Source organism: Primulina eburnea, chromosome 3 (assembly GCF_022965805.1).
Source record: "Primulina eburnea isolate SZY01 chromosome 3, ASM2296580v1, whole genome shotgun sequence".
Classification (NCBI taxonomy): Eukaryota; Viridiplantae; Streptophyta; class Magnoliopsida; order Lamiales; family Gesneriaceae; genus Primulina; species Primulina eburnea.
Genome location: NC_133103.1, coordinates 45,742,853 through 45,769,751, shown reverse-complemented (window position 1 = coordinate 45,769,751; position 26,899 = coordinate 45,742,853). Strand labels below are relative to the sequence as shown.

General features: G+C 34.6%; 3 protein-coding genes across 4 annotated transcripts; 2 read left to right on the top strand and 1 right to left on the bottom strand.

Moving 5' to 3' along the window:
• The first annotated feature begins 106 nt into the window (after positions 1 to 106).
• LOC140827643 (QWRF motif-containing protein 2-like) lies at positions 107 to 9,736 on the top strand. 2 transcript variants are annotated; one of them, XM_073190395.1, is made up of 7 exons: positions 107 to 1,554; positions 7,922 to 8,041; positions 8,432 to 8,545; positions 8,659 to 8,748; positions 9,010 to 9,120; positions 9,201 to 9,394; positions 9,596 to 9,736. In XM_073190395.1, exons 1-6 carry the CDS (start codon positions 274 to 276, stop codon positions 9,255 to 9,257), a joined length of 1,773 nt encoding a protein of 590 aa, XP_073046496.1. In that variant the 5' UTR covers positions 107 to 273; the 3' UTR covers positions 9,258 to 9,394; positions 9,596 to 9,736. The 2 variants fall into 2 exon arrangements, with proteins under 2 accessions (XP_073046496.1, XP_073046497.1); XM_073190396.1 differs by lacking the exon at positions 9,596 to 9,736 and having other exon boundaries at positions 8,432 to 8,570; positions 9,201 to 9,391.
• A 999-nt stretch (positions 9,737 to 10,735) lies between these two features.
• Positions 10,736 to 11,912, bottom strand: LOC140827642 (zinc finger protein ZAT10-like). The gene has a single exon (XM_073190394.1). The coding sequence runs from the start codon at positions 11,638 to 11,640 to the stop codon at positions 10,777 to 10,779; it is 864 nt and encodes a 287-aa protein (XP_073046495.1). The 5' UTR covers positions 11,641 to 11,912; the 3' UTR covers positions 10,736 to 10,776.
• A 3,070-nt stretch (positions 11,913 to 14,982) lies between these two features.
• Positions 14,983 to 19,306, top strand: LOC140827641 (adenine phosphoribosyltransferase 1-like). The gene is made up of 6 exons (XM_073190393.1): positions 14,983 to 15,273; positions 15,372 to 15,482; positions 15,702 to 15,794; positions 16,882 to 17,031; positions 17,378 to 17,436; positions 19,017 to 19,306. The coding sequence occupies exons 1-6, from the start codon at positions 15,024 to 15,026 to the stop codon at positions 19,062 to 19,064; spliced, it is 711 nt and encodes a 236-aa protein (XP_073046494.1). The 5' UTR covers positions 14,983 to 15,023; the 3' UTR covers positions 19,065 to 19,306.
• The last annotated feature ends 7,593 nt before the right edge of the window (positions 19,307 to 26,899 follow it).

The window sequence follows — 26,899 nt, the reverse complement described above, 5'->3', positions numbered from 1 at the left end:
ATTAGTAATTATAACAAATATTCAAGCTCCCACAGTACACGACAGTTATGCTCCAATCCTTGCCCTCCAACACTCTCCAGCGTATAAATATCGTGGCCAGTTTCGTAACGGTCATATTCCCGATCTCTCTCCCCAAAACCACTCATCAATCCTACTCTACTTTCTCTCTCTACTCAATTCCTCCTCTCACACACGCTTCCTGCACCAGAATCAGCTGGATTTGGGTTGAAACTAGGGTTTCAGGGGAGTGTGAGATTCTCCGGACGACGTGTTATGGTTACTGCCGTGGCATCGAATCCTAAGCTGCGTTCATCGCAGAACGAGAAGTGGCCGCCGTTGCTTCCGTCGGATTCCGACAATGAGCCGCCGCGTCGTCCCAAAGGACGCGAAGTTGGCTCCCGCTACCTGTCTCTCTCGGTTTCGTCTTCCAACTCCTCGAACACGACTTCTTCATCTAACACGTCGGGGTCATGGTCTTCTTCCATCTCTTCGAGGAGGTCGCACTCTCCCATGGTCATCAGCAGAGCTGCGGTCACAACTCCGAAGAGCTTCGTTAAGGACAGGGCGGTGTCTGCGGAGAGGCGGCGACCGGTGGTTGCGGCAGCGGCAATACCATCTAATGCGGAGAGGATGTTAACGACGTCTAGGCGGAGCTTATCGGTTTCATTCCAGGGTGAGTCGTATTCATTGCCTGTGAGTAAGGTGAAGCCTCCTCCAACCTCGGTGGGAACCACCGGTAGTTTGAAGAAAGGTACTCCGGAACGGAGGAAAGCGGGACTCACACCAGTTAGAGATAAACGAGCGAGTGACGTAGAGAATTCGAGGCCAAGTGAAAAGCCGAAGCAGCTGTGGCCGGGGAGATTACGTGGGGAGAATTCGAGTTTTTTAAGTAGGAGTTTAGACTACGGTTCTGATAGGGCGAAGGTTAGTGAATCGGGTGCTAGGTTCAAGGAATCGAGACCATCTGTGGCTGATCCATTGAATTCAGATTGTGAGAGTGTCTCATCGGAGAGTACTGCTAGTGGCAGTACGATTCGTTTGAGAAGAGAGCGGCCTGGGATTGTTGTCCCAGCAAATTTTTGGCAAGAGGCAAATATGTTGTGCCATAAAGTACAAGAATCTGCATCACCTGTATCAATTAATGCTTTGAATAGAACAGCTGGTTCCTCAAAACTAAGCGTCGCAAAGAAACTTCTAAATGATAGTCCTGTGTCATCCCCTCGGGGTGTTTTTGCGGGTAAGGGAATGTCACCTCTTCGAGGGGGCGCAAGGGCGGCATCACCAAGCAAGGGTTTGGGTTCATCCACTTGTGTTCTACTGAGGGGTATGGCTAGTCCTACAAGAAGTAGAAGCGGAATGGATAATTCAGTAAATGATTGCAAACCGTGCACATGGATGTTGAGCTCTGCTGCTGATCTCGGGAGAGGGAAGTCTGGGGAGAATCGAATTGCTGATGCACACGAGCTGAGACTACTGTACAACCGCCAGTTACAGTGGCGATTAGCAAATGCAAGGGTAGAGAACACCCTGTTGGGGCAAAAACATACGGCGGAGGTACCAATTTGTCCCCAATTTTTTGACTTTTGATTGAGTTACTAGTGTAACAAATTAGTGATCAACTAGTCTGATGAAAGCAAGCCAAATTCGATTTATAGATGTGCCATCACATCGTGCTTAAGAAATAAATATAACCACTCACGTGTTACTTGGTAACTCAAACAGAAGTTTATCATGTTGCTAACAGCAAATTCATCTTTGATTACCTTTGAGTCAACATTCATATTATGATTCTTTGAAGAAATCATACAAAAGTTTAACTCATATTGTTTTTAGTGATACGAGTTCGAAAAAAAATGTGTAGTTTGTTGTTCCAAAACTGGAATCTGTACGGGTGAAATAAAGGATGAAAGGATTAAAAGATGTTGGGCAGTGGATATTAGACAGTTTTTGTCTTAATGTCGAAGTTTAGGTATATTGATTTTAATAAAAAGAGCTTGTTTTCTGAAAATATATTTATCCTCGTGTAAATTGCTTTTACATTCATCCTTATTATTAATGAGCAGCCGAACTCAAGCTCATGATGCCTAAAGTTTGTGAAAGTTCTTTTTAACCTTTTACTTTAATAATTCACTTTTGTGCATAAGACTAATTGCACACTCTAATTTGCTTTTGATTATGATATGGAGTGAGGTATCCAGTGCAAAACGCTATAAGAAAGATTAATTTGCTTTCTAATGTACAACACACAAGACACATATTAGGTAAGAAGATGCGTTTTTTATTTGTGTTTTTTCTATTAGCATCGTGATGCCTCGCCCTACTAAAATCCCGAACACTGTTACCACTCTGTAAGAGCCTGCGCAATGGCCAATGAAGCCGCGCAAGCTTCGTCACGCATAGCAAATCCTCGGCCTCCAGAGGAAAGGACCAAGACCTCTCACACGGATGTTTCTCAGTGTGAGGATACGAATGGGCCCCACGTGGAGGCTAGGTTTGTAAACAAACCGAATCGAGCTGAATATGACGAAAATTTGAATGCTCGAATTCGGCTCAAATTAGTTCCATTCGAGTTCAAGCTCGATTCGAAGTTCGAAAAATGTAAAATTTTTGGCTCTAATTCGGTTCGAATTAAAGTTCGAGTTCGGCTCGAAATATTTGAACATGTTTGCCAAGTATTTGAATTATTAATTGAAAACAAGTACTCTAAAGGCTCGAAATTTATTTGTCTAATATATAATTATATCATATTAATAATAAAATACTAAAGATCGCAGGCGGCTCGCGAATTATCAAACAAAATTATTTGGTTTCGAGTTTGGCTCGAATTCGATAAACTCGAATATGAATCAAGTATTTTTCATTCATTTACACCCCTAGCGGAGACCCTCTGTGCGGTGAAGAGCCCACCTTTTATTTTATTTATAAAATTTGGCCATTATTAATTTTTAATAGTTAAAAAAATTATTTTTAATTTTAAAAAATATTAAAAAGTAATAAATCAGAAAAAATATAGAAAAATTATAAAAAAAAATCCTAATTGTTTGTACTTTTTAAATATGTGTACTTTTTTTAATTATGTATATTTTTAATCATATAAAAAAACGATTCATCCATTTTTTTATCGTGTTTAATTTTTAATTAAGTGTGTTTTTGTTTTTTTAATTATGTGTAATTTTTAATTATGTTTGAAAATTTAATTATGTGTAATTATATTTATTTAATTATCCGTTTTTTAAATACAAAGTTATTTAATGGAATAAAAAATTCAAATTTCAACTTCATCTCACCATGGCACCACTGCTACACACTTTGAATTTTGTGAAACTAGGTCTCCTTGCCTTTAATGGCAAGTGTTAAATAAATAGAACAATTGTATAAATGATTGTAAAATAGCTTATTGGTCACAAACCAAGAGGTGCACTGAGACATAGTTTATGAACATAAATGAAATAAATAGCACCAAAGGAAAAACTGAATTTTTTATTCCTTTGAAAACTGTTAAATTGTGGTAATCATACAAATTTCAAGTTCTAGCTGAACTCTCGAGCTCTAGTCTTTAGAATTCCCAACACTTATTTATCTCTTCCCAGGATCCTTAACTAAATTTGCCTTCTCGGCGCCTCACCTGAAATACAAAACATATATTTCATGGCAATGGTGTGTCACCAACTCTGCAACCACAATTATCAAACAATCATAGATATCATGGAGACGTTTGAAAATATATGTAGTACGATTTGCATAAATGAGCTGAACAAAAAATGGTATAGAGCTCTAGCACATATGATTGTTGTTTCCAAACACATTATTTATGTTATAGTGATTGAATCATACATAACCTAGATTTTGGTTAAGAGAACAAAGGAGAAAAAAATTCGAAATCTTATTCAATGACCGAAGATTGAACCATTCATTTATACATATCCTGTTAAAATAGAACGTTATCTAATATAAATAATTTAGAATTTAAAATTGCAATAGATAGACTCTTATTGAACTAACAAGTAGTTCGAATAATATCATTATCTAATCTTCAGATTTCAACTACTCCTCAAGTTGGGCAAAATATGTTGGTCATACTCAACTTGGAAATCAAGTCTTCAAAGTTGGGTCTATAAAGTGACTTGGTTAGGATGTCTGCAACTCCTAACCCAGTAGGTAGGTAATTGAGGTTCACTATTATCTTCTCAGTCTTCTCACTTATAAAGTGACGATCAATTTCAACGTACTTGGTTCATTCATAGTGAACTGGGTTCTTGGTAATACTTAAGCAGCTTGATTATCACACATTAGTTCCATTGATTGATGACCTTCTCGATGCAATTCCTTCAATAATCTTTGGAGCCATATCCCTTCGCAAATCTCGTGGGCTAGAGCTTGAAATTCAGCTTCTTTCTACTAGAGACGGCTGCTTGCTTTGCCAAGTTACTAACGTGGAGCGTCTGTCATGAGGAGAACCTTCCTAGTCAGCATCACTGTAGTCTTTGACATTCATAGTGGAGTTCTTGCAAAAAAGTAGTTCTTTTCCGGGGAACCCTTTTAGGAGGTATCTCAACACCTGATACAGTGTCTCTATGTGGTCTTTTGTGGGATTATTAATGAATGAACTGACCGATGATACTTACAATAAATCAAATGTATATCAGTTTGCCTACCAATCTTTGATATCTTCTTTTATCAGCTAGTGGGCTATTCTCTTTCATTCCTACTTTCACATTTGGATCCATAGATGTATTTGCAGGTTTACATCCCAACATCTATTTCTTTCAAAAGATCCAAGACATACTTTCTTTGGGAGATTGAGATTCCACGTGTTGATCTAGCTACTTTCATTTCAAGAAAGTACTTTAAATTTCCTAAATCTTTTATCTCAAATTCTTTTGAGAGCAACAATTTTACATGAGGCATTTCATTCTCATGATTCCCGGTAAGAACAATATCATCAACTTATACTACGATCACAGTGATCTTTCCCTCTTTTGAGTGTTTGACAAACAACGTATGATCAGATTGACATTGTGCGTATCCATATTCTTTCAGAACATTGATGAATTTGTGAAACCAGGCTCGAGGTGATTGTTTCAGATTATAGAGTGACTTCCTCACCTTACGTACTTTGTTGATAGTAGTTTCTGATTCAAATCCTGGAGGTATATCCATGTACATTTCTTCCAATTCTCTTTTCAGAAATGCATTTTTTACATCTAGTTGATATAGCGGTCAATCTAGATTTGCAGCAATTGTCAAGAGTACACATACGGTATTGAGTCCATCATTGCTTTCAATCGTTCAATGCTTCCATCAGCTTTATGTTTAAATGTAAAATCCACTTGCACCCACAAGTCTTTTTCCCAGATGAAAGTTTAGTGATCTGCCAAGTATTATTATTTTCAAGTGCCCGTATTTCATCAAAGGCGTTATTCTTCCACTTAGGATCTGCCTCAGTAATGTTTGCTGGAACTTGTACCTGGTCTAAGTTAGACACAAAGGCTTGATATGCATGTGATAAATAATCAAGAGATACAAAATGACTTATGGGGTGCTGAGTGCAAGATCTGACTCCTTTCCTTTATACAATGGGCCTATCATCGAGATCATTATGTTCAAATGTGGGCGAGTCAGAACTATTCGTGCCTTGATCATTTCCATGGAATCTGGTTGTGAATAAGTGTTATTGGTTGACTGATCTTGTACAAAATCTTTTTGTCCCTCTTTTTTTTCTTTTTCTCTTCAGTGTCTTGTACAAAATCTTGATGACTCCTCATTTGAAGTGGTCTTCTACGAGAATACAAATGGAAAAAGGTCCAATGGCAGGGTAGAATGCTCATGACTAGAATGGGAGTTACTCGGTTGGTTGGTGTGAGTTGGTTTGAGGAATGGTATGGCTGCTGGGGTTTATGAGTTCCCAATTTTGAGGTTCATGCATATGCTCCCCGTAATTGAGGAATTGGGAAAGAATGGTTCGCTCTAAATAAATGTGACATCCATTGAAGTATAAAACTTTCTCGTGACCAGGGAATAACATTTGTTCCCTTTTTGATTTGGAGAATAACCAAGAAAGATGCATTTGATGGATCGTGGGCTTGGATCGGAGTTCGGAAAGTGATGACATGAGAGGACATCGTATTAATGAGGTAAGTTGAAGTGAGAATGACATCACCCTCGAAATGACGACGGACATTTTTAGTGAATAAAAGAGAGTGAGCAACATAAAATAAATGACGGTTTTTTTGTTAATCGACACCATTTTGTTGGGGGGTGAGCTTTGGTGAACAATGCCTTGAATGCTTAGGAAATCACTCAAGACAAAGTTTAGGAAATCTCGCGCTCGGTTAGTTCTTAGGATCTGAATTTTGGTGGAAAATTGCGTTTAAATCATAGTGTTGAAGTTTTTTAAGATTTGTGATGTTTCAGACTATCTTTAATGAGAAATACCTAGGAAAGACGAGTATGGTCATCACAAACAATGAAAACCAGCGAATATCCATAATGTTTTTTGCATGTGATGCCTTGTATGGTTGTGATTTAATGTATTACGTGCATGCTTGGACAATTGACATATATAACAATGAGGACCTTGCATGTTTTAATTACTGAATAAAAGAGAGAACAATTTCTGGAGGTACAAAGAATTCGGATGTCCTAATATATAGTGTCGTAACAACAAATACCATCTTTATTCGAAATGCATCGAATACGTGTCACTTGCTGCGTCCCAGATACCTTTGGCTGTGGAGTAGAGTAGAAAATTCTCACCAATGTCCGGAGTCATGGAATTGATCAACCATGAGATGACCATAAGGAGGTTATCCTTTCCTGAATTTTGGATTGTCGGAAGGAGGACGGGTCACTGTGCCCGAAAGGAGGTCATCCTTTCCTCGCCGGCAGATGTACATCATTACAGATTATGAGTGAGATAAACAGAAATAGGTTTGTTGTCTTAGGTCAGAACATGCATTAACCTGTCATTGGAGCTCAGAGCTCCTTTGTCACATAATTCTTTTTGCTTGGTTACCACAATGTTTCTTGTAATGAGAATCAGAGTTTAAAACATAACAATACTTAAAAATATGTACATTCTGTGCTAGATTTTGTGGCTGTGATAATAAATAAATACACATTTTGAAACTTATTTTACAGCTCTTGATTGAAAAGAAACTAAAACATCAACTAGTACTCTCCTTATTTGGGTAAAGTATGCTCCGTCAGCTAGTATTCCTTATTTGGGTAAAGTATATGTTCATCTCACCATATCATTCATCGTCGAAATGGAAAAATATGATTTTAAAGCCTCCGTGATGAGCAATAATCTTCGTACTTCAATTGCCAGTTTAAGAAGTGCTTACTAGAAAATCTTTTACCATTTTCCTTCGAATGTAGACATATGTCTAGTATTAAATTCAAATATGACCTCTATATTTGACTGATGTATTAAATGAAAGATGGTAATTTGTTGAAGGGAATCACTGGAATATTTTGTGAAATGCCAACTAGAAATTGACTATTTTTTTAACTTACTATACCTGCTTGATGTCAATTTGAATTTAAAAAAATGATGTGTAACACGTTTGGTGTCTTAAGTAGTTATGGTTATCTGACATGCTGGTCTGTGAGCTGTGGATTCAAGTTGATTTGAAGTGCCTCTCAAGTAAAATTTTGCTATGAATGACATTTAGTTGATATTTAACTTTATTCTTGATGATTGATGATGGCACAAGTTTGTAAATTGCTCCGTCTGCAGACATGTGGCCTTTTATTTGAATGATTGATTGTCCCACCCAGTTAACTGATGCTTAACTTTACAAGCATTATCCCATTTACCTAACACAAGATCTTGTATGTTTTATTTGTCCATATTGCTTTCTTTTATTAGATTATGAAAAAAATTGTTTTCACTTGTATCCTTTTTTTACTTCCCTAGAGAAACATTTACAATGCTTGGGTGAGTATCTCAAAATTGCGGCACTCTGTTAAGTCCAAGAGAATTGAGCTGCTGCTATTGAGACATAATCTAAAGATTTATTCGATCTTAAGGGAACAGGTGAGACTTTTTTCTTTTCTTTAGTTACTTTGTTCCGGTACTATTTCAGAGGTTGATTTTAGAATGTGTATTCGCTATTCAGATTCTTTTTGGCGGATTATCTTTCCCTTTCTATGAATTTTGACTAAGCTAAAATGTTAATCACATTTGCAAATCAGTTTCCATGAGATGATTCTTGGAGTCAAATTTATATTTTGATCGTGTTGAAGACATCATCTTTCAGTCCTTTCGTTGTTTGAAACGAATGTGCATGTATTCTTTTTATGTTGTGATGAGTATTCAAGAGTAGTTGTGGTTTTCCAGTACCTTATATACATGCACATGAATTAGATACGAGATTAGTTGACTTCCCAGGACCATGTTTTGTATTCATGAATTTGTTGATGGCAGGAGCCACGTTTGGAGAACTGGTGTCTGTTCGATAGAGAGCACCTGGATTCTTTGTCTGGTGTTATCGTTGCCTTGGAAGCGAATACTATTCGTCTCCCTGTTGTTGGAGCGAGGGTCTGGTGTTTTCTTTACCCAATGAGTAACAATGAATTTGGTGCCTTTGGAAAATTTATCATTATAGAACTTTGCGGACCTTATCACTCCTTTGTTGTTTTTAACATGTTCAGGCAGATGTTCACAAGGTGCGAGAAGCTATCGCTTCAGCTGTTGACCTAATGCAAGCATTGGCATCTTCAATTCAGCCTTCACCACCAAAAGTAATTTATTTATTTTGAAACCATACAGTTACATTAATTTTTCAGCCATATTCTTAGCTTAGGCTTCTTTTGAAAGTTATGAACGGGTCTCCAAATTATTTTCGTAGTGTGTAGTTTTCGAAATTTTTACCTATATCAATTTGATTACTGTGGTAATTTGTGATGGCACCCTATATAAACCACAGTCGTGCTTTTAAAGTTTTTGTGGACTGTGTTCTCTGGAAACGCCTTTTGACCGGAGATAACCTTTGGCATCCACAGGTGGAGCAGATGAACTTACTGGTGTCAGAACTTTCTAATCTAAGCGCAAGGGAACGCAAGCTGCTCCAGGAATGCAAAGAATTTTTGACAACGACCTTCATACCCCTGCAGGTGAACAAAAATCCCCTTTCACTTCGACAATCACTGAAAGAAATTGTATTGTTGCATTTTAACATGAGTTATCATCCCAGGTGATGCATTGTCACCTGAAGACCCATGCATTACAAGTTCAACGTCGACAAACTTGACAAATATGAGAAGATTGACCTCTTTTTAATCGCTCACACGAAGCGCTAACTCAGAAATGGTGACCAACAAGTATGGTATACAATCTAGAGCAATCTTTAACAAAAATAACAACACATTATATACATGTAAATGTTTCGGGGATGGATCCTCTGATGTGCTGAAAACACAGCACCAAGTGCTGTGCATTTTTTACACGAGATGATCATGTGATCATCTCGTTTAATCTGACAACTTTTTAAATTTCCACAAGATGATCACGTGATTATCTTGTGTAAAAAGTGCACAGCACCTGGTGCTGTGTTTTCAGCACAGCAGAGGATCCATCCCCAAATGTTTCTAGTTTAAATTTCTATCATACAGTAGCCACTTTCTCGAATACCATGTCTCGAGATTCTATAGATGAAGCAATCCAATAAATTTGAATCATACGTGGGTTGTGTGTTTCATCTGATATAATATAAAACCATGTTATCCGCCATTTGTTTTTTTATAAACATGTCTTCATGGTTAAACAATCATCATAAAAAAGACCTTACACAATGGTGGAACGATGCAAGTGTGACACATGCATGCATTTAAACAGAAATGGGATATTGCTGCCGCAAATATTATTTATAAATTATGAAGAAGAGAGAGGCGACCATTTGTCCTACGCCAGGACGGTAACATATTTTAGTATCTATCCTCTTATCCACCCACATCAAGATTATGTGTATATGTCGTTACAAGATGCTCCATGTTGGATTATATTGATAAATTCTAACATAGAATAAAATAAGGTAACAAAGACGTGTCTTCCTATGACACAAGAGGTTTATGTAATTTGGTGGCAACATTGATTTGTAGTTATTAATTTTATATCCGAATCTAAATACACAATTTATGGAGAATGATTCATTCATCTACCATGTTAATGGGAAAACGATCATGGGTTGGTTATCCATGCCTGGTAGTGAATAGAGCAAGTTACTGAAATATTGAATGTCTAAGCTCATAAAAATAGCAAACACTTGTGTAAGATAGTCTCACGGGTGATATTTTGTGAGACGGATTTTTTGTTTTGATCATCCATGAAAAAATATTATTTTTATTGTGAAAATCGATAAAGATTCGTTAGACCGTCTCACAATAGACCTACTCCATAAATAAGACCGTCTCACAATAGACATACTCCATAAATATTGTGTCTTTTCACATATAACACGTTGGATTTCCAAGTAATTCGTTCTAAATTCTATCATAATTGCTATTTTCCTTTCCATTATATCCGTCTAAAGCAGCGTTAGTGCGTTACTAGTTCTGAACAATTGTATACATATTTCTTTATTTTATTTTATATTACACGACCTATTCTAACTAAAATATTTTTCCTGCAGAAATTATTAAAGTACCATAAATATTTTTCATCGGATCGTGAAATGTATGTAGTAAATCAATGAATTATTGTAATAATCATCAACATGAATATGACTATTAATGAAGCAAAACCATTAAATAATGAATATTAAATACCATCGATTACAAAGTCTTATGTACAACAATGAATTTCCACCAACCAAAATGTTTTTTAAAAAAACAAATAAAAACAATGAATTTCCCAATATTAATTAATTTCCTAATTCTGCAGCTGTGCTGATTTTCTTCAGAATATTTCCGATTTGTTGCCAGCGAGAGACGCGATTTCTTGGCAGGGTGTGGGCTTTCAACTTCATCTTCAACGCCGGAGCCAAATCCCGACCAGAAATTCGGCAAAGCTGGCAGATTCAAGTCGAAGTCTCTGTGTGTAACGGTGGATCCCGCACCCTCCGAAGACGTCACCGCGCTGTTCCCTGCACCGACGTTGCCTTCGTAGTGGCGGCGTTTGTGGCCTCCCAAGGCCTGCCCTGTGGGGAAGCGCTTGTGACAGATGGAACATTCGTGGGTCTTCCCGCTCACTGCTGTAGCAGAACTAGTTGAGGTCGTGGCGGCGGAGGTGGAGGTAGCAGAGTTCTCATCCCCGCCGTTAAGCTTGCGGTGGCTGGCTTTGTGTCCACCCAAAGCTTGGTAGGATCCAAACGCCTTGTTACAAACAGAACACTTGTAAATTAACTTAGCCGAGTCCACCGCAACTGGAGGAGGCGGTGGAGTTCTGGTCCGAGTTTGTGAATCCTTATCCATCATCACTGGGACAGAGCTACAAGTGGCACCGCGAGCGAGCATGATAAGACAAAGAGCCAAGTACTCTTCCTCAGTGGGTTCCTGCGTTTCCACGCTTCGTGGACGCTTGGATCTCTTGCCTTTGGTCCATGAATCAAGTTGATACATCAGACTGGCATGATCATTCTCGTATAGAAACGAGGGAGGCGCAGGAGTAGTCGGAGAATTCAAAGCTTCAAGCGCCATGTTCAAGTTATCAAGAAAACGTAGAGAGAAGACCAGAAAGATACTGAATGAATTCGATATCCGAATGTGAAGTGCAATTGGGTTTTATATAAAGAAGAAGAAGAATAGCCACGGTGGGAAAGGGGAGAGGAAGCTGCGTGACAAGTGTGAGGAAAAGAAGAGCTCCACTCAACCTTGCAGCCGAAGTACAAGAAGAATCCATGGATTCCACAACACGTTTTATATATATTTAATTAAAAGAATAAATATAACAAAATCTGGAAGCCAAGTGGGTTAGTTGCGTGGGAGCAAACAGGGTAAGTGACGAGTAGTCGGGGCCTGCGGCAGTACTATCGACTCAGTCCAAGTCAAACCTTGTACGCGGCTGCCGCGTTCATATCACGTATGTGCGTTGAATGAGGATATTGTGATCAAATTTTACTTGAATTCTCTTTGGATATATCCGTAGAATACCGACGCACTATCGGGCTACTATTTTTTAGAACGAAGAATATGCTAATATACAACAAATTAAGAGCACCTAAACTTAGAAATTTCAGAAGTTGATCTCTTCACTCGTCATTTCGGTGTAATAATGCAGTAATTTTTTTATTTTGACTATGTTGGGATCCTCAAATCTGACTTCTATCAATCTGACTTTGACTTCTCAGGATCACACCATCCTAGAGCTTGCCACAACTTTTTCAATACTTTTTTTTCTTCCCCTTGTGAATCTTCCAATTTTTAAAAGAACATGTATTTTGTGAGACGGTCTCACGAATCTTTATCCGTGAGACGGGTCAATCCTACTGATATTTACAATAAAAAATAATATTCTTAACATAAAAAGTAATATTCTTAACATAAAAAGTAAGGATATATCTCTTGTTAGACAATCTTACGAATCTTTATCTGTGATATTGGTCAACCCTACTGATATTCACAATAAAAATTAATACTATTAGCATAAAAAGTAATATTTTTTCATGAATGACCCAAATAAGAAATTCGTCTAAAAAATACGACCCGTGAAACCGTCTCACACAAGTTTTTACATTCTTAAAAAACTATTTTATAAATAGTTTTTTTCTTCCGCTGATAAATTCATAGATATTATCATTATTATTATTATTATTCATGTTGTATGAGGTCGATTTTTTTGGTTATCAGCTTGAATCCAAGTTTCTCCTCTGTCAATGCCACTATACTAGTAGTGGAGTGACAAATATGATATTCTTTTAAAAACTCGACTATACAGAAGGCAATCTATAATAAGTAGGTCTCTTATGAGACGATCTCACGGATCTTTATTTATGAGATGAGTCAACTATGATCTTATTTATAATAAATATTCTATTTTTGTGACTTTTTTATGGGTGACCCAAATAAAATATACGTCTTACAAAATTGACTCATTAGATACTCCCATATGAGTTTTTGTGGCATAGTTTTGTGCTTGAGTACATCATAATGAAGTCTGATCTAACTTGTTTGGTTTGAATATTGATAATGGTGGTCAAAACCCAAATTTTTATGGCGCATAAGGTAATAGGAGTTGAATTAAGACAGGGTTGGTTGTTGTATGGACTTTGATGTCTTACGAATATCGATTTGGTTAATAATTCTGATAAGATTTGATTATCAAAATTTCAGAGTTAAATTAAACTAATATATAATTTGATGGGCATTTAAGATTTATTTATGTTTCTAAAAATAAAATTCATCAAGGGACAGAGTGTGTGTGACATAGAAAATTGATATTGATTAGATTTAGATACTTTCAATTCATAAGTTCTTTCATAATTTTTTTTTTTTGGTTTTAGGATTGCGTTTGGGCCAAGTTGACCCGAACAGGTAATGTGACATTAAAATAGCCCAAGTTTTCAATGGAAATTGGACAATGAGATCCAACAACCGAGTATGAAAACAAAAAGCCATTTGCAACTAATTAATTTACGCAACGATTCTCTAGTCATGTAACATGCATATGTCATTGACATCTTAACACACACACACACACACATATACACGAGTCAATTTTGTGAGATTGTCCCACGAGTCAATTTTGTGAGACAAATTTTATATTTGGATAACAAATAAAAATTATTACTTTTATAATAACAATATATTATTAAAAATATGGACATTGTTACACGTCTCACAGATACATATCCTATTTTACGTACTATGCATGAATCACGAATAAGAGGTCGATACTGATACAAGCATGAAAGTATACAGGGACGGACCTATGCTTGGTCCGTCCTAGGCTGTAGCCCAGCCCAATTTTTTTTACAAGGAGTTATATAGATTCGAGCCAATTCTATTTTTTTTTGTAAATATATATAGAGATTTAAGCAAATCTAATTTTTTTAAATGATATCACAGTGCAAATAACTCATAAAAGTTAATATCTAGAATACCTATTTAACTTTCATAGTGAATAAATGTAGATTTTCGATGTTTCTAAGAGGGTTTGGTACAAATAATTCATAAAAGTAGTAAATTTATTTTATCAATTATTTTATTTAATAGAATTTAATTTCGAAAGTAAATTTAAAATATATTAAAAATAGTTTTAAATGTAAATTTTGAATCTAGGTGAAACTTATCTTATATTACACGGGTTAAATATTAATTTAAATAATATATAAATTTTTAAAAATGATATTGATTAAATTTATTTTTTTGAAAATTAACTCTCTTATTTCGAATACGATAAGAACAATAAGTTTTTTTTATAAAAAAAAAAATACCAAGGTCATTTTGCTAACTATTTTCATATTAATATCTCATATTTGATATATATATATATATATATATAATAATAATAATAATAATAATAATAATAACTTATTATATTAAGTTAAAGTTCATTTCAACTTTAATTTATGAATCCGTCATGTAAAATAACCTGGCCAGGTAAATCTTACCAACTCTCTTGATGATATTTGTTTTCTTATATTAAAATCCAATTGTGGTAACATTTCCTCTATCCCCACGTTTTTAATATGAAAAGAGAAAAGAAATTTGTGCATAAAATGAAGAGCCTCTCTCTCTCCTCAAACAAGATGTGAAATTGTGAATAGCTGAGTGCAAGATATAATCAATAATTGATAGCATTTTCTATCCATATGAATATGTTTTATGGTTTCTTGTGAGACGGTCACGAATATTTATCTGTGAGACATGTCAATCATACCGATATTCATAATAAAAAATAATACTCTTAGCATAAAAAGTAATATTTCTTTATGTATGACCAAAATAACAAATCCGTCACAAAATACAACTCGTAAGACCATGTCAAGAACCTTAGTAATTATTTCTTCCGTGTACCCTTAGCTTCCCCAACTATTTTCATTTCACGCATTTACCCCCAACACCTATTTAAATCCCTCGGCATGTATTGCCTACCGAGTCCCACTCCCCTCAGCGCAACCGGCGATAAATTCGTCAAATCAAATTGCTTTTTACCTAACACTAGCTTCTCCACCGCCGCAAGGGGTACTCAGCTGACCTACTGCGCGTCGACTGGCGGAGCATCCTTGGATAGCGCCGCGCGGATGGCTTCCTTAAGTGTTGATGCTAAAGATGATCGGATCCTGCGAATCTCCTCAACCATTCGGGTCATACCCGACTTCCCAAAGCCAGGTGATGGATGCTCTTGCATTTGTTGAATTTATGAGTATTTGAAGATCTTGCTGTTGTTGAATGGGAATTGATTTTTTTTTTTTTTTTTTTTATGTTAGGGATTTTGTTTCAAGATATAACTACGCTGCTCCTTGATCCGAAGGCGTTTAAGGATACGATTGATTTGTTTGTTGAGAGGTACAAAGACAAAAACATCAGTGTCATTGCAGGTGAATTATCCTCTCTGTTGAATATTTTTTGAAACTTCCGTTTCTACTTGACTAATTTTTTTGTTATTTGTGGGATTATTTGCTGCAGTTTTGCGGTTTGAGTTTTTTAAACCAAAATCTGAAGTAGTTTTTGCAGATAATTCATCATTCAGTATAATACATGCATGATGCAATTGGTTTTGAATTTCGATCTTATAGTGATTCTTGAATTTGTTATAGGTGTTGAGGCAAGAGGTTTTATATTTGGTCCTCCTATAGCATTGGCCATCGGCGCGAAATTTGTTCCTTTGAGAAAGCCTAAGAAACTCCCTGGTAAAGTTTCTGCTGATGTCTTTATGATTCAACAAATGAATTCATTGGTCAATCATAGATGAGGTGCGTAAAGTGTTATGAACTTGGATGATAAGTGGCTTTGTACAAAACACACATAGATGTAAGGGCATAGTACATAAATCATCGGTTTAGATAATTAGACAGATGATTAGTTTCTGACTTGAAGCGTGAGTGATATTCATTAGTGGGTTCTGATCTACGCAAATGAACATTTATCTCAGATGTCATAGCATTGCTTTCCTACTTGGGCATACTTTTGAAGTATTGACAAGTCATATGGATGTAAGTGCATGGCGCACAGATCATCGGTTTAGATATTTAGATAGATGATTAGTTTCTGACTTGAAGCGTGAGTGATTTTCATTGCTGGGTCCTGATTTAACGCCAATGAATATTTATCTCAGATGTCATAGCATTGTTTTCCTACTTAGGCATGCTTTTGAAATTATAAATCTTAAAAATTCATGAGGCAACAAAAGATGTCAACCTTTAGCATTTTTAGTTGTGGAATTGAGCTTTATCCTAAAAAAGAAGGCTCACTATTTATTCATGTGAGGTTATTTCACTCGTAGGTTTTACAATTAGAATGTGCTAGGTGGCATGAAAATGTTGGGAGATAAAACGAGGTCTAAACAATATAGAAGTGATAATCTTAGTATACATCAATTGTATTCGCATAAGGTCTGCTGCTGTAAAGCAGACGTTTTATCAAACATTTTGATTTGAAGTGTTCAAGCGACACCTGTAAACACATTCTGCTCGTTATTCTGACTTGTTCTATGCTGTTAATCTTCTGGCATAAGTTTATGTTTTATTCTTTGTCATGTTATTTAATCAACATCCTTGCTTCACGCAATTCTTTTCACCCTTATTTCCTCGTGAATCATAGGCATCATTTTACTTTGTTCGTGCGAGGTGATTTATATTGGGTTAAAGCTTCTTTTGCAGCTATTTGTCATTGTGCTTCTTTTATTTTCTTTAGCATAGATTTATCAGTTTTATATGAACTACTTTTTGTTTAGTATATTGGCTATACCAAATAACTTAATCTTTCTTATGCTATTAGGGGAAGTAATATCAGAAGAGTACTCCTTGGAATATGGAACTGACAAAATGGAGATGCATGTTGGAGCTGTACAACCTGGAGAGTGTGCTGTTGTAGTAGATGATCTAATTGCGACGGGAGGGACCTTAAATGCTGCAATCCGTCTTCTTGGTATGATGCATTACTTTACTGGAGTTTTAGTTTTGATTTCCTCTCTCAATGTGCTGATAAAACAATCCAACCAATTAAAGTTCTTGAAGAGATTTCCTTGTTTATGGGAAAGACAATCAGCATTTTTCATTGTATAGTCTGACCATTCAGAGGTTATGCATATGAATGAACTTTAGCAGAAGTCATGGGGCAACCTATTGACATTTTCCTTTAGTTTTAATGCGTGTTTAACAATGTAAAAACGAGTTGTGGAAAAAAATGTAAAAATTAAAAGTCATGTGCTATGCTAATGTTATTTGAAAATGCTTAATATTTAATACCTAAGCTCTATTATTTTTTATTGCAGAGCGTGTTGGTGCCCATGTGGTTGAGTGTGCGTGTATTATAGAATTGCCAGAATTGAAGGTATGAAACCATGTACCATATCAATCTACTTCATAGATGTTTCATGGTAAAATGTTGGTCCCTTGAGTTTTGCTAATGCTTAGCTAGGATGTCCTGCACCATAGTTCGAACTCTAGATAGATGTCTCTGTAGCAAGAAAAGCAATGACCATGAACATGCATGGATATTCCTAGCGATAAAATCATGACAATGTAGTGTTGTACAATTGAATCATCTGTGTATAGTGAATTCCCATGACACTCAAAGTACCGGTTAAAATAAAATACAAACTGCCTCCTTGAATGTGTAAAGCTGACATTATTATTCTTCAAATTATCTATATGATATAATTCAGCAACAGGCACCTAAAGTAGCCGCCTTTAATCTGTTTGTTGTAGCTGTTTTGCTTTCTAAAATACATATATTCTTATTTCTTATATTATATGACACCGTTTGGCTCATGTGATTGGATAGTAAAAGGTTTAAATATCGGAATGGTAATTTGAAAGATATGGATGATATAATTATTTATAACTTCAATTATTGTATAATTTTTTGTCAAATGCTTGATGAAACAGGGATGCAGATTCTTGTCATTCGCACCAAACGGTGCCTATCTGTATATATTTCTAGATTCATTAAACTCTTAGTGAATTTGGTTTTTCTTTCACTTCTAAAATAATATTCACTTAAATATTTGTATGCAACTTTAAATTTATATCATGTTATGTTAATATATATCTTGAAATGCTTATTCATTTCCTAAAATATTATAGTTACAATGGGGAGTGGAGAGTTTTGTTTTAACGTGGATTCAAAACCTTGCTCCTCCCCTATTGGGAGATGTTTATGTCACTGCAACACGAGGGTGTTGGCTATAATTCAAGGTTGTCTTCAAAGAATACGGGTTTAAGGAACTATATTTGTTCATATATCCTTGTGAATTTCATTTCTATATTCGTAATTTCATCTTTCTAATTAGTAGAATTGGGGGAAAGTTTTGTCCCCCTTTCCGAAATATCGACAGAACATATCCCCTTGCCCATCCTCGAGGTCTGTGTATTTTCCTCTTTACAGCACAGCTGTGTAAGTAGAGAACACATAGGCACAACAAAAAAGCGAGCTCAGATATAATCAACAATAGATGGGGGAATGTTAGAAAGTTTGGATCAATGTTGAATTGCTGTTGATAAGGCAACAATGATGATAAAATGAGCTTAAGTAGCCACAGAAGTCATTAGTGGTCGGGCATTCTGAGCATGATTCAAAGTTGGTGTTCACAATGAGGGGAGTAGACGAGATTCAAAATAGGAGGAATGCTATTAGAAATTGCGAAATGGATTGAAAGTCGAAGATCTATTATGTAATTCACTTTTCAGGTGACGGATTTGAGTTAATATGCTTGCACATAAACCGTTTTAATTTTTCCTCCTAGACAATATTTGTTTCATCAATGGGCCAATAATAGTTTCTGTGAATGTCCAGTGTCTTTGTTTGTTCCTTTGCGCTTCATTCGTTTGTATCACTTTAGCACCATCCAGTTCGAAAGATTTGATCACAGTGTAGCTGAAACGTGGCTGACCAATTTCCCTCCAATACAGGGTCGTGATAAGCTAGGAGACAAATCACTGTTTGTCCTTGTAAGCTAGTATAGATGCAACACAACCATGGAACACAGATGGGTACGAGGTATGCCAAAAATAATAGTAGTTATGGCTTGTGCCATTCATTTCTGAGTATTGTCAACTTGTGATTTGTCCTTTGCAACCGGATCTTAATGTGGTAATGCTTTCATTCGATGAAGACGTTGGTTGCTTGTAATATTGTCTTATATTCTGATTTAAAACCATGTAGAAATTATTATGTTTTGAGGAAGATTAATCTCTGCACAGCCGCGATCGTATGAATGATTGCATCAATGAGATCTATGGGGCAGAAAGGATAGTTGCATCTGCTCATCTAAAATGTCTTGTTATAATTTTTAAAATACAACTGTAGTTATCCGTAAAGCTTGTGTTGTAGTTTTTTAAACTGCAAACATGGTTCTCAGTTTCATCATAATTTTTTTTTCCCAAATGATGTGGGATATAGCTACTTCATTTACATGACAGGACTGGCAAGAATTTGAAAATCAGTGGTTTAAATTTTGAAACTGGTGCTTGTGATTTCCATCGAGGGTAGATTTTGAACTGAATATTAATAAAATATACACATGCGTTGCATCTGTTATTAATATTTTTAACTTGACCAAATAATACTAAACAATTAAAACAAAATTATTTTCAATTTAGAAAAATTGTTTGATTTAAAAATAAAATTTTGTTTAGATTTTTTTTTATGTAAAATATAAGGTGACTTCAGGAGGTTTGTAGGAGGATAAAAATGATAATTATGGAATTAAATGTTTTGGTGTCATCTAAGGTAATTTATTTTAAGTGTCTCAAATTTAATAATATAGTATAGATGGATATGGTTTGATTTCGGTTTATGATGTTTTCGATTTTGAATCCGGTTTTGTTATCTTTCAAATTAATTGTATTTAACCTTGTTCATTTAAATTACAACCAGCTGAGAAATAATAGTACGGTTTTGTGAGGCCATCAAACTATTTGAAGTGTATTTTATTATTATTATTTTTTTAAAAGTTAGGATTTGAATAACAAAAAAATTCGAATTGTGGTTAGCTCATATTAAACTCCAAGAATGAGGTAAACTGAGGGTGGCCGTAGGGGCTCGAAAGCGGAGGCTGCAAGGCGAACTCCCCGTTAGATCAGAGCTTACCATACCCGAATAATATTTATTCAAGGAGTGAGACTGGTCAACCCTACCGATATTCAAAATAAAAAGTAATACTATTAGCATAAAAAGTAATACTTTTTCATGGATGACTCAAATAAAAGATCTGTCACAAATACGACATGTGAGACCGTCTCAAACAAGTTTTTGCCTTATTCTAGTTAGTCACTAATTTATGTTCACCACTTCAGAATAAATTAATATTACTCAAATCAAAGTAATTCATTGTAATTGAAAAGTACTTTCAATTCATTATGGTTAACAGATAGGATTGATCCGAAACCAATTCGGAATCGATATGATAAAATCATGTTCGATCTAGAATTCTTTAAATCAGTTTCAGGTCGAACCAAATCCAAAGTTCTATTCGAATAAGATAGGTTTTGAGAAATTTGATCCAAACTGAAACCAATCCGATTTGAAACCAATTCCAATCTATGCTGGACTTGTTTCTATTATCACTTGCACTACATTAATGGATGAGAGAAAATATTTATCATAATACATTTTTTCTAAAATAACAATTATTTTTTAATGTATTGTTTTATTATAAAATATGGTCTACAATATTAAAAAAACAATAAAATCAAGAACTTCGAAATTATAAGGTCGATTCATATTATTTATGATCAATGATGTTTTTTTATTTTTTTAAAAAAATTAGTTACTTTGTTGTTTGATATTTGTCCTTTGCAGTTCTAAATTTATAGATAAAATTGTTTAATTTGGTTAAAATCCAAGTTCTCTTGCAATTAATAGCACATTGAAAGAATAAACTCTCATTACGCATAGGGATGACATCTGGGTAGGTTTGGCCAAATTGGAGACCTGAACCTCCCTCCCCATGAAACTAACGACTATAATCTAGGTTGAAGTAGTTCCATCTGTCCAAATTATATTATTTTTATATTTTATTGAATAAAAAATTTAAAAGTTTAAAAACTAATAAATCATTAAAATAATTTTCCAAATTTATATTAATAATATTTTAAAACTATATTATCACAAATTAAAATATATCAATTTTTATTCAATTAATAATTAATATAAAAAATTATAATTATATATTTTCATATTAAACATATCACATAATATAATATTAAAATATTATAAAATAAAATTATGGATAAAATTATTTTCATATTATACATTAGCACTCAATTAGTTGCACACACACACTCTTAAACCCAAGACATGACGCGAACCCGGTTGTGGGCCTGTTTCATTAGGATTAACCGACCTCGAACAGATTTGCATGTTGGAGCGAATGTTTGTCATTTTACTAAAAAAAATAATTAGTGGTAATTGTGCAACTCAAATCTTTTAAACTATACATTAGCAAAAGCGTTGCGTTTCGATTATTTTCCCTGTTGGGAAAATTATTGTACCCCGATAATCTTCATCCTAATAATTACACTAATTGCAATCAATTGAATCGAACCAGTGAGTTTGGCTCTAATACTAATTGTCAGAATCAAGCTCATGCCACTAGGCCAAAAACTATATCTGTTAGCCAAAACATAAATTTATTTCCTTATACTCGTGACAGTGCATAGTGTAATTAATTGAGTGCTAATGGGTCAGGTTGTTGAGCCAATGAATTTGGGGAGGTGCGTGTCTATATGCTAATGTTCAGTCTTACAATTTTCTTACCATCAGTCTTGTTCCTACCAGAGACCCTATTGCTCGTTAGCTGCTTGACAATGAGAACATCTTAAGAGGTCAGTCATCCTGATACTACTTATATTTAGGGATGAAGTCAAGAATTAGACTTGGGGTGTGCTTGAAACTAATGTGATAAATTATATATTGTAAAAATTTTGGATTAGACAAAAATATTAGCAAGAGTAAGAGTGTTTGGAAATTTTTCATTTATTTATAAAAATATCAGAATAAATTTGAAGAATCAGAAATTACATGAGAGCGACCTCTGAATTTGAATCAATTGAGCAAAAGCAGAAGAAAAATTTGGGGATAAGCAACACAAAAATAGTTTTTTTTTATTTAAAAAATTAAAAATTGAAGAATCAAATTTAGTTAGAGGTTGCAATATTCATTAAATTTTATAAAATCACACATATATGTGAAAAAAACCTTGACATGACTTCTCACTATATGACATTTGTGTCCCATTATAAAGATGAGGTCTTGGTTCAAGACTTCATATTGTAATCGTCTCCACCAAATATTTTCTAAAAAAGAAAAAGAAAAAGAAAAATCATTCTCATGTTGTATGTATACAATCATGTAGTGGTGTTAAACCATTTATTGGACTGACAACTTGCAAAAAATAAATCGATTAGGATAAACCAACCATTTAAAATAAATATCGGGTCACAAATAACGTGCATACAAAACTATAAAATAAATTAATCAGAACTTTGAAAAAAAACTTCATTAACCAATTTAGACACAAATATGTATAAGTAACATATTGGATAATATATTACATAAAAAAAAAAACTACAGAACAAAAAGTGGGCGATTTGTTTTTGCGATGACCCATCACCTTTAAATTTATAATCAGTTATTATTATTATTATCATCATCAAATAGCTAGGTTGGGTTGGATCGAGTTTTTTACTTCACTACAAGAAAATGTGAATTTAACAACACTCAAAAAACAATGATTTTCATTAAAACCGTTGTCTTTTTTCTTTTAATAACGGTTTTAATAAAAACATCTGTCTTTGAGCGGTTTTTATGATAAAAAACAACCGTTGTCTTAGATCGTTGTCTTTGTGTGTCTAAGACAACGATTTTGTAAAAATCGTTGTCTATTAACGGGTATTTTGAGACACGACAACGGTTTTTTAAAATGTTGTCTTTGAGCAGGTTTTCTGAGTATAAGACAATGTTAAAACCGTTATCTTTGAGCGGGTTTTTTGGGACCACAACAACAGTTTTAAAAAAATCGTTGTCTTTGAGCGAATTTTTTTAGGTTTAAGACAACGGTTTTACGAAAGAAAGGAAATCTATTTTCCATCCCAAACCAATTCCTGTAAGAAAGAAATCCCCAATCCCCAGTCCCAAACCCCCATCCCCTCAGCCATTTTCTCCCACTCTCCAAATTGTGATGGCTTGCACCACCAGAAATGGGTCGGTCGAGCACCCTACTACACCTAGACCAGGACCTATAGCTTGCATCTATGGTAGAATAGAGGAAAATGAGCTTGAATCGTTGGTGATGAACCGCGGGCTATTTCTGTCCGATTTTGGTGAGTTTTTCGTTTGTTTTGCTTGGATATTTTTTGGTTTGTTTTTAGGTCGTGAATGTAACTCCGGAGAGATTCTGGCGTGTTACAAGCTCGAGACCAATAGCGATTAGTTCAAGCTCCGATCTTGGTAAACATTGGACTCTGTTAGGATCGGTTGGGAGTGAAAAAATGTTTAGAAAGGGGGGTTGAATTAATACTTTACAATTTTCACAACTTCTTCAAATAATGAGTCAGTTTAGTGATAAAATGAATTCGCGAATCTTGTTGTCAATATCAATACTAATGAAAGTGCATAAATAAACTGAATGACAGATAGAATAAAACTGAAATTAAGGGACAAAAGATTTGTGGATGTTCGGAGATTTCAAACACTCCCACGTCACCTCCCTTCTATCTCGAAAATATGATATTTACTAAAAGACTTTGATCTATACAAAGATTTGTACAAATTCACTTCAGTTTGGATTTAACAATGTCAAAACTGAAACTCTTAGATTCAATACAATTTATCAGTACTCAACTGATATGTAACTTTCTTAGCACAACCGATCTCTACAAGATCGAATAATATAACAATAAGTGTTTGTGCTTTTAAGCTTAAGGTATAGCCTGAAAGTTATGAATGTGTATGCTAAGCGTGAGCTTTTGAGAGCTTTTAAACTGAAAGAGTATGCACATAGTTCTGCTTGATAACTTAAACAATTTCGTAGCTTGATTACTCTTGTTAGGTTTATTTTGTCCGACAGATATCGAAAATAATAAAGATATCAGTATAGGATGTAAAATAGTAAATTTGTGTTTTGTCAGAATTATGTGTTGTTCCAGATGTTACAACATCCGAGACAACATGCAGCGGAATATTATATTTTGTAACACAAATTGACTTAACATAAACAGATGGACGAGATTAAATATGCACAAGTATAAATACTTGTGCGGTGCCTTATGGCAAAAATCAATCACTAGAAAATCAAACCGATTACAAAAATTTATCACTAGTGAATATTACAAAAATCAATTTCCTCAACAAGTTGAGAAAACAAAGCTTTCTAAAACAACCAACAATATTAAAACGTGAACAAGAAAGCAAAACTTGATCCCGAAAAACACGATCAATTAGATGTAATCTTCAGTCAACATCGTTACGGATGTTGTCTGTAGATATTGGCAACATTCAGAGCAACACGAGATCAACACTCTTCAAAACACAACAACATATTTATAGAATTATTTGTCTCTGAAATCTCGACGTGCAAAAGTGCATCAGTTATGCATTCATGAAAACCTCCAAGCGAAGAGTGAAAAAAAAAAACGGACGACTCCTCTTCAAAACAGCAACGCCTTTGTAGGATGTTTTTCTATGAGAACCATGACGTGCACAGTGCGTGTATATTGATTGAGAAGAGAGAGCAGCCGCATCAATGTCCTTGATCTCTTATATATAGACATAGACTTTATCTTCACAAGGAAACCTATTTTACAAGGAAATCTACAAAATCAAGAGTTAAACCAATAATATTATATCTTCAAGATCTTTATCATATCTACAAAAGACAAACCCAATATTCCATACAATCTTATCAAGAATGAAATTAGATTTAAGGAAGATATTATATCACAATAAAATCTTAACATAATTACCTAGAAAGACAAAACCACAATTAAATTTATACTCAATCAAATCAACAAGAAAAAGATAATATTAGAGAAATCAATTTAATATGGAAATTATATTTCCCTTCAACTCTTCTTCAGCTGATCTTCTTGGCTATTTATAGGCTTTACTTCCAATGGTAACAATTAATGCATTTTGAATTTTTATATCCGTTGTATAGCCATGTAAACATTCTTCTATCAGTCGTATATTGAAACTTTTCTGAAATGCGGAGTTCCCACTACATGTTGCAGTCTGATCTTTGTACAATTGTCGGTTGATATCTACATTCATTAACTGATGACACGTCAAAATGATTTATCAGTTGACAAAGCCGATAGGATTGACTGATTGCTCTCAACTGATCATCCAGTTGACTACATAGATCAGTTAGCTTAGTTCAGTTGCCATTGATTATATACGCACTAATCTTCAGTTCGGACAACTATCAGTTTACGAATATTCAATTCAATTATCTTCAGTTTTCTCGACCAATTGTTCAATCGTATCACGTTTAATTTGTCAAACTCTGAAATCAAGATCTCAACAGGCTCAAATTCCTGCCTTGTTCATTTAAGTAGGCTGCCGATTTTTGAGTTTTTGATCGCTTCGATTTAAATTCGTTTTGTCAATTTTAATGCTTTATATTGAGTATATATCGGATTTATGTTGCAGGTTTAGAGAATTTTGAACACGGAGGTAAATTCGGTAATTACGATTTATGCTCGAATTTAGCCTTCTGTTTTGGGGTTGCTACGATTAATGTGTTTGTATTTTGTGATTATGGGATGAAGTAAAGCTGTAGAGCTATGTTTATCTTCAAAATAACAACAAAATCTTTTAATTCTATGAAGAATTGAGAGTGTTATGAATATTTTACTGGAATTGCCCATGTTTTGAATCTGTACCCGAGCTCATGTGGATGTAGTTTGTTCTATTGAATTCTATGAGTTAGCGACTATGATTTTGAATTCAGTTTTAATAAAAAAAATTATTGATCAAGTTTTCTTTCATTTTCATTGGCGAATCTTCATTTGAGTGAAAAATGAGCAAGATATTAATTTTATGCTATCAAGTGACAAATCTAAATCTGTTTCAAGAAGTATTGTACAAAGTTTCTGTTTTGTGCGACTTAGCCTATCAAAATGAACGAATTTCAATTCAATATCTTTTAATGAAGGGTTAATTGATCATAAATCCCCAAACCTAAACTCAACTTTACCCAAACTCCCTATACCTCAAAACCTTTCTTTTAACTCCCTAATACCTTAAAATAGACAAAAAATACCCTTATTCCTATTTTAAATTTAATTGATCCTCACGCTTTCAAAATGGTATCAGAGCTTTAGGTGTAGTTATTTCAAACACAAATTTAATTATTACTAGTAACTAATTGTATGAGAAGGAGAATTTTGAAAAAATTATGAATACGAACTTCGGTTCGAGAAAAATAATTTACAAGGAATATTCCAGAATTTTGGAATATAAACAAGTGCATCTAACTATTGTTAGATATCAGAAACAGAAAGGGAAGTCACTGCACCCTCAGGTAAAATCTCAGGTAAACTTATGATTCAAACAAATAAGTTTCTGGAGATAGTTCCAGATTCCTCTAAGCTCTCTTCAGATCTTAGAGAAATTCAGAAGACAGTACAAAATTATGGCAATATGCTATATTTTGTACCACAACGAGTTGAGAAAATCATTGAAACCCAGGAAGAAATTCTTGGAATATTAAAGGATATTCAAACAAGAATTCAGAAACTGGAACAACAACCCAGTTCCAGTAGACGAACTTCAGGAGATTGGTTACCAC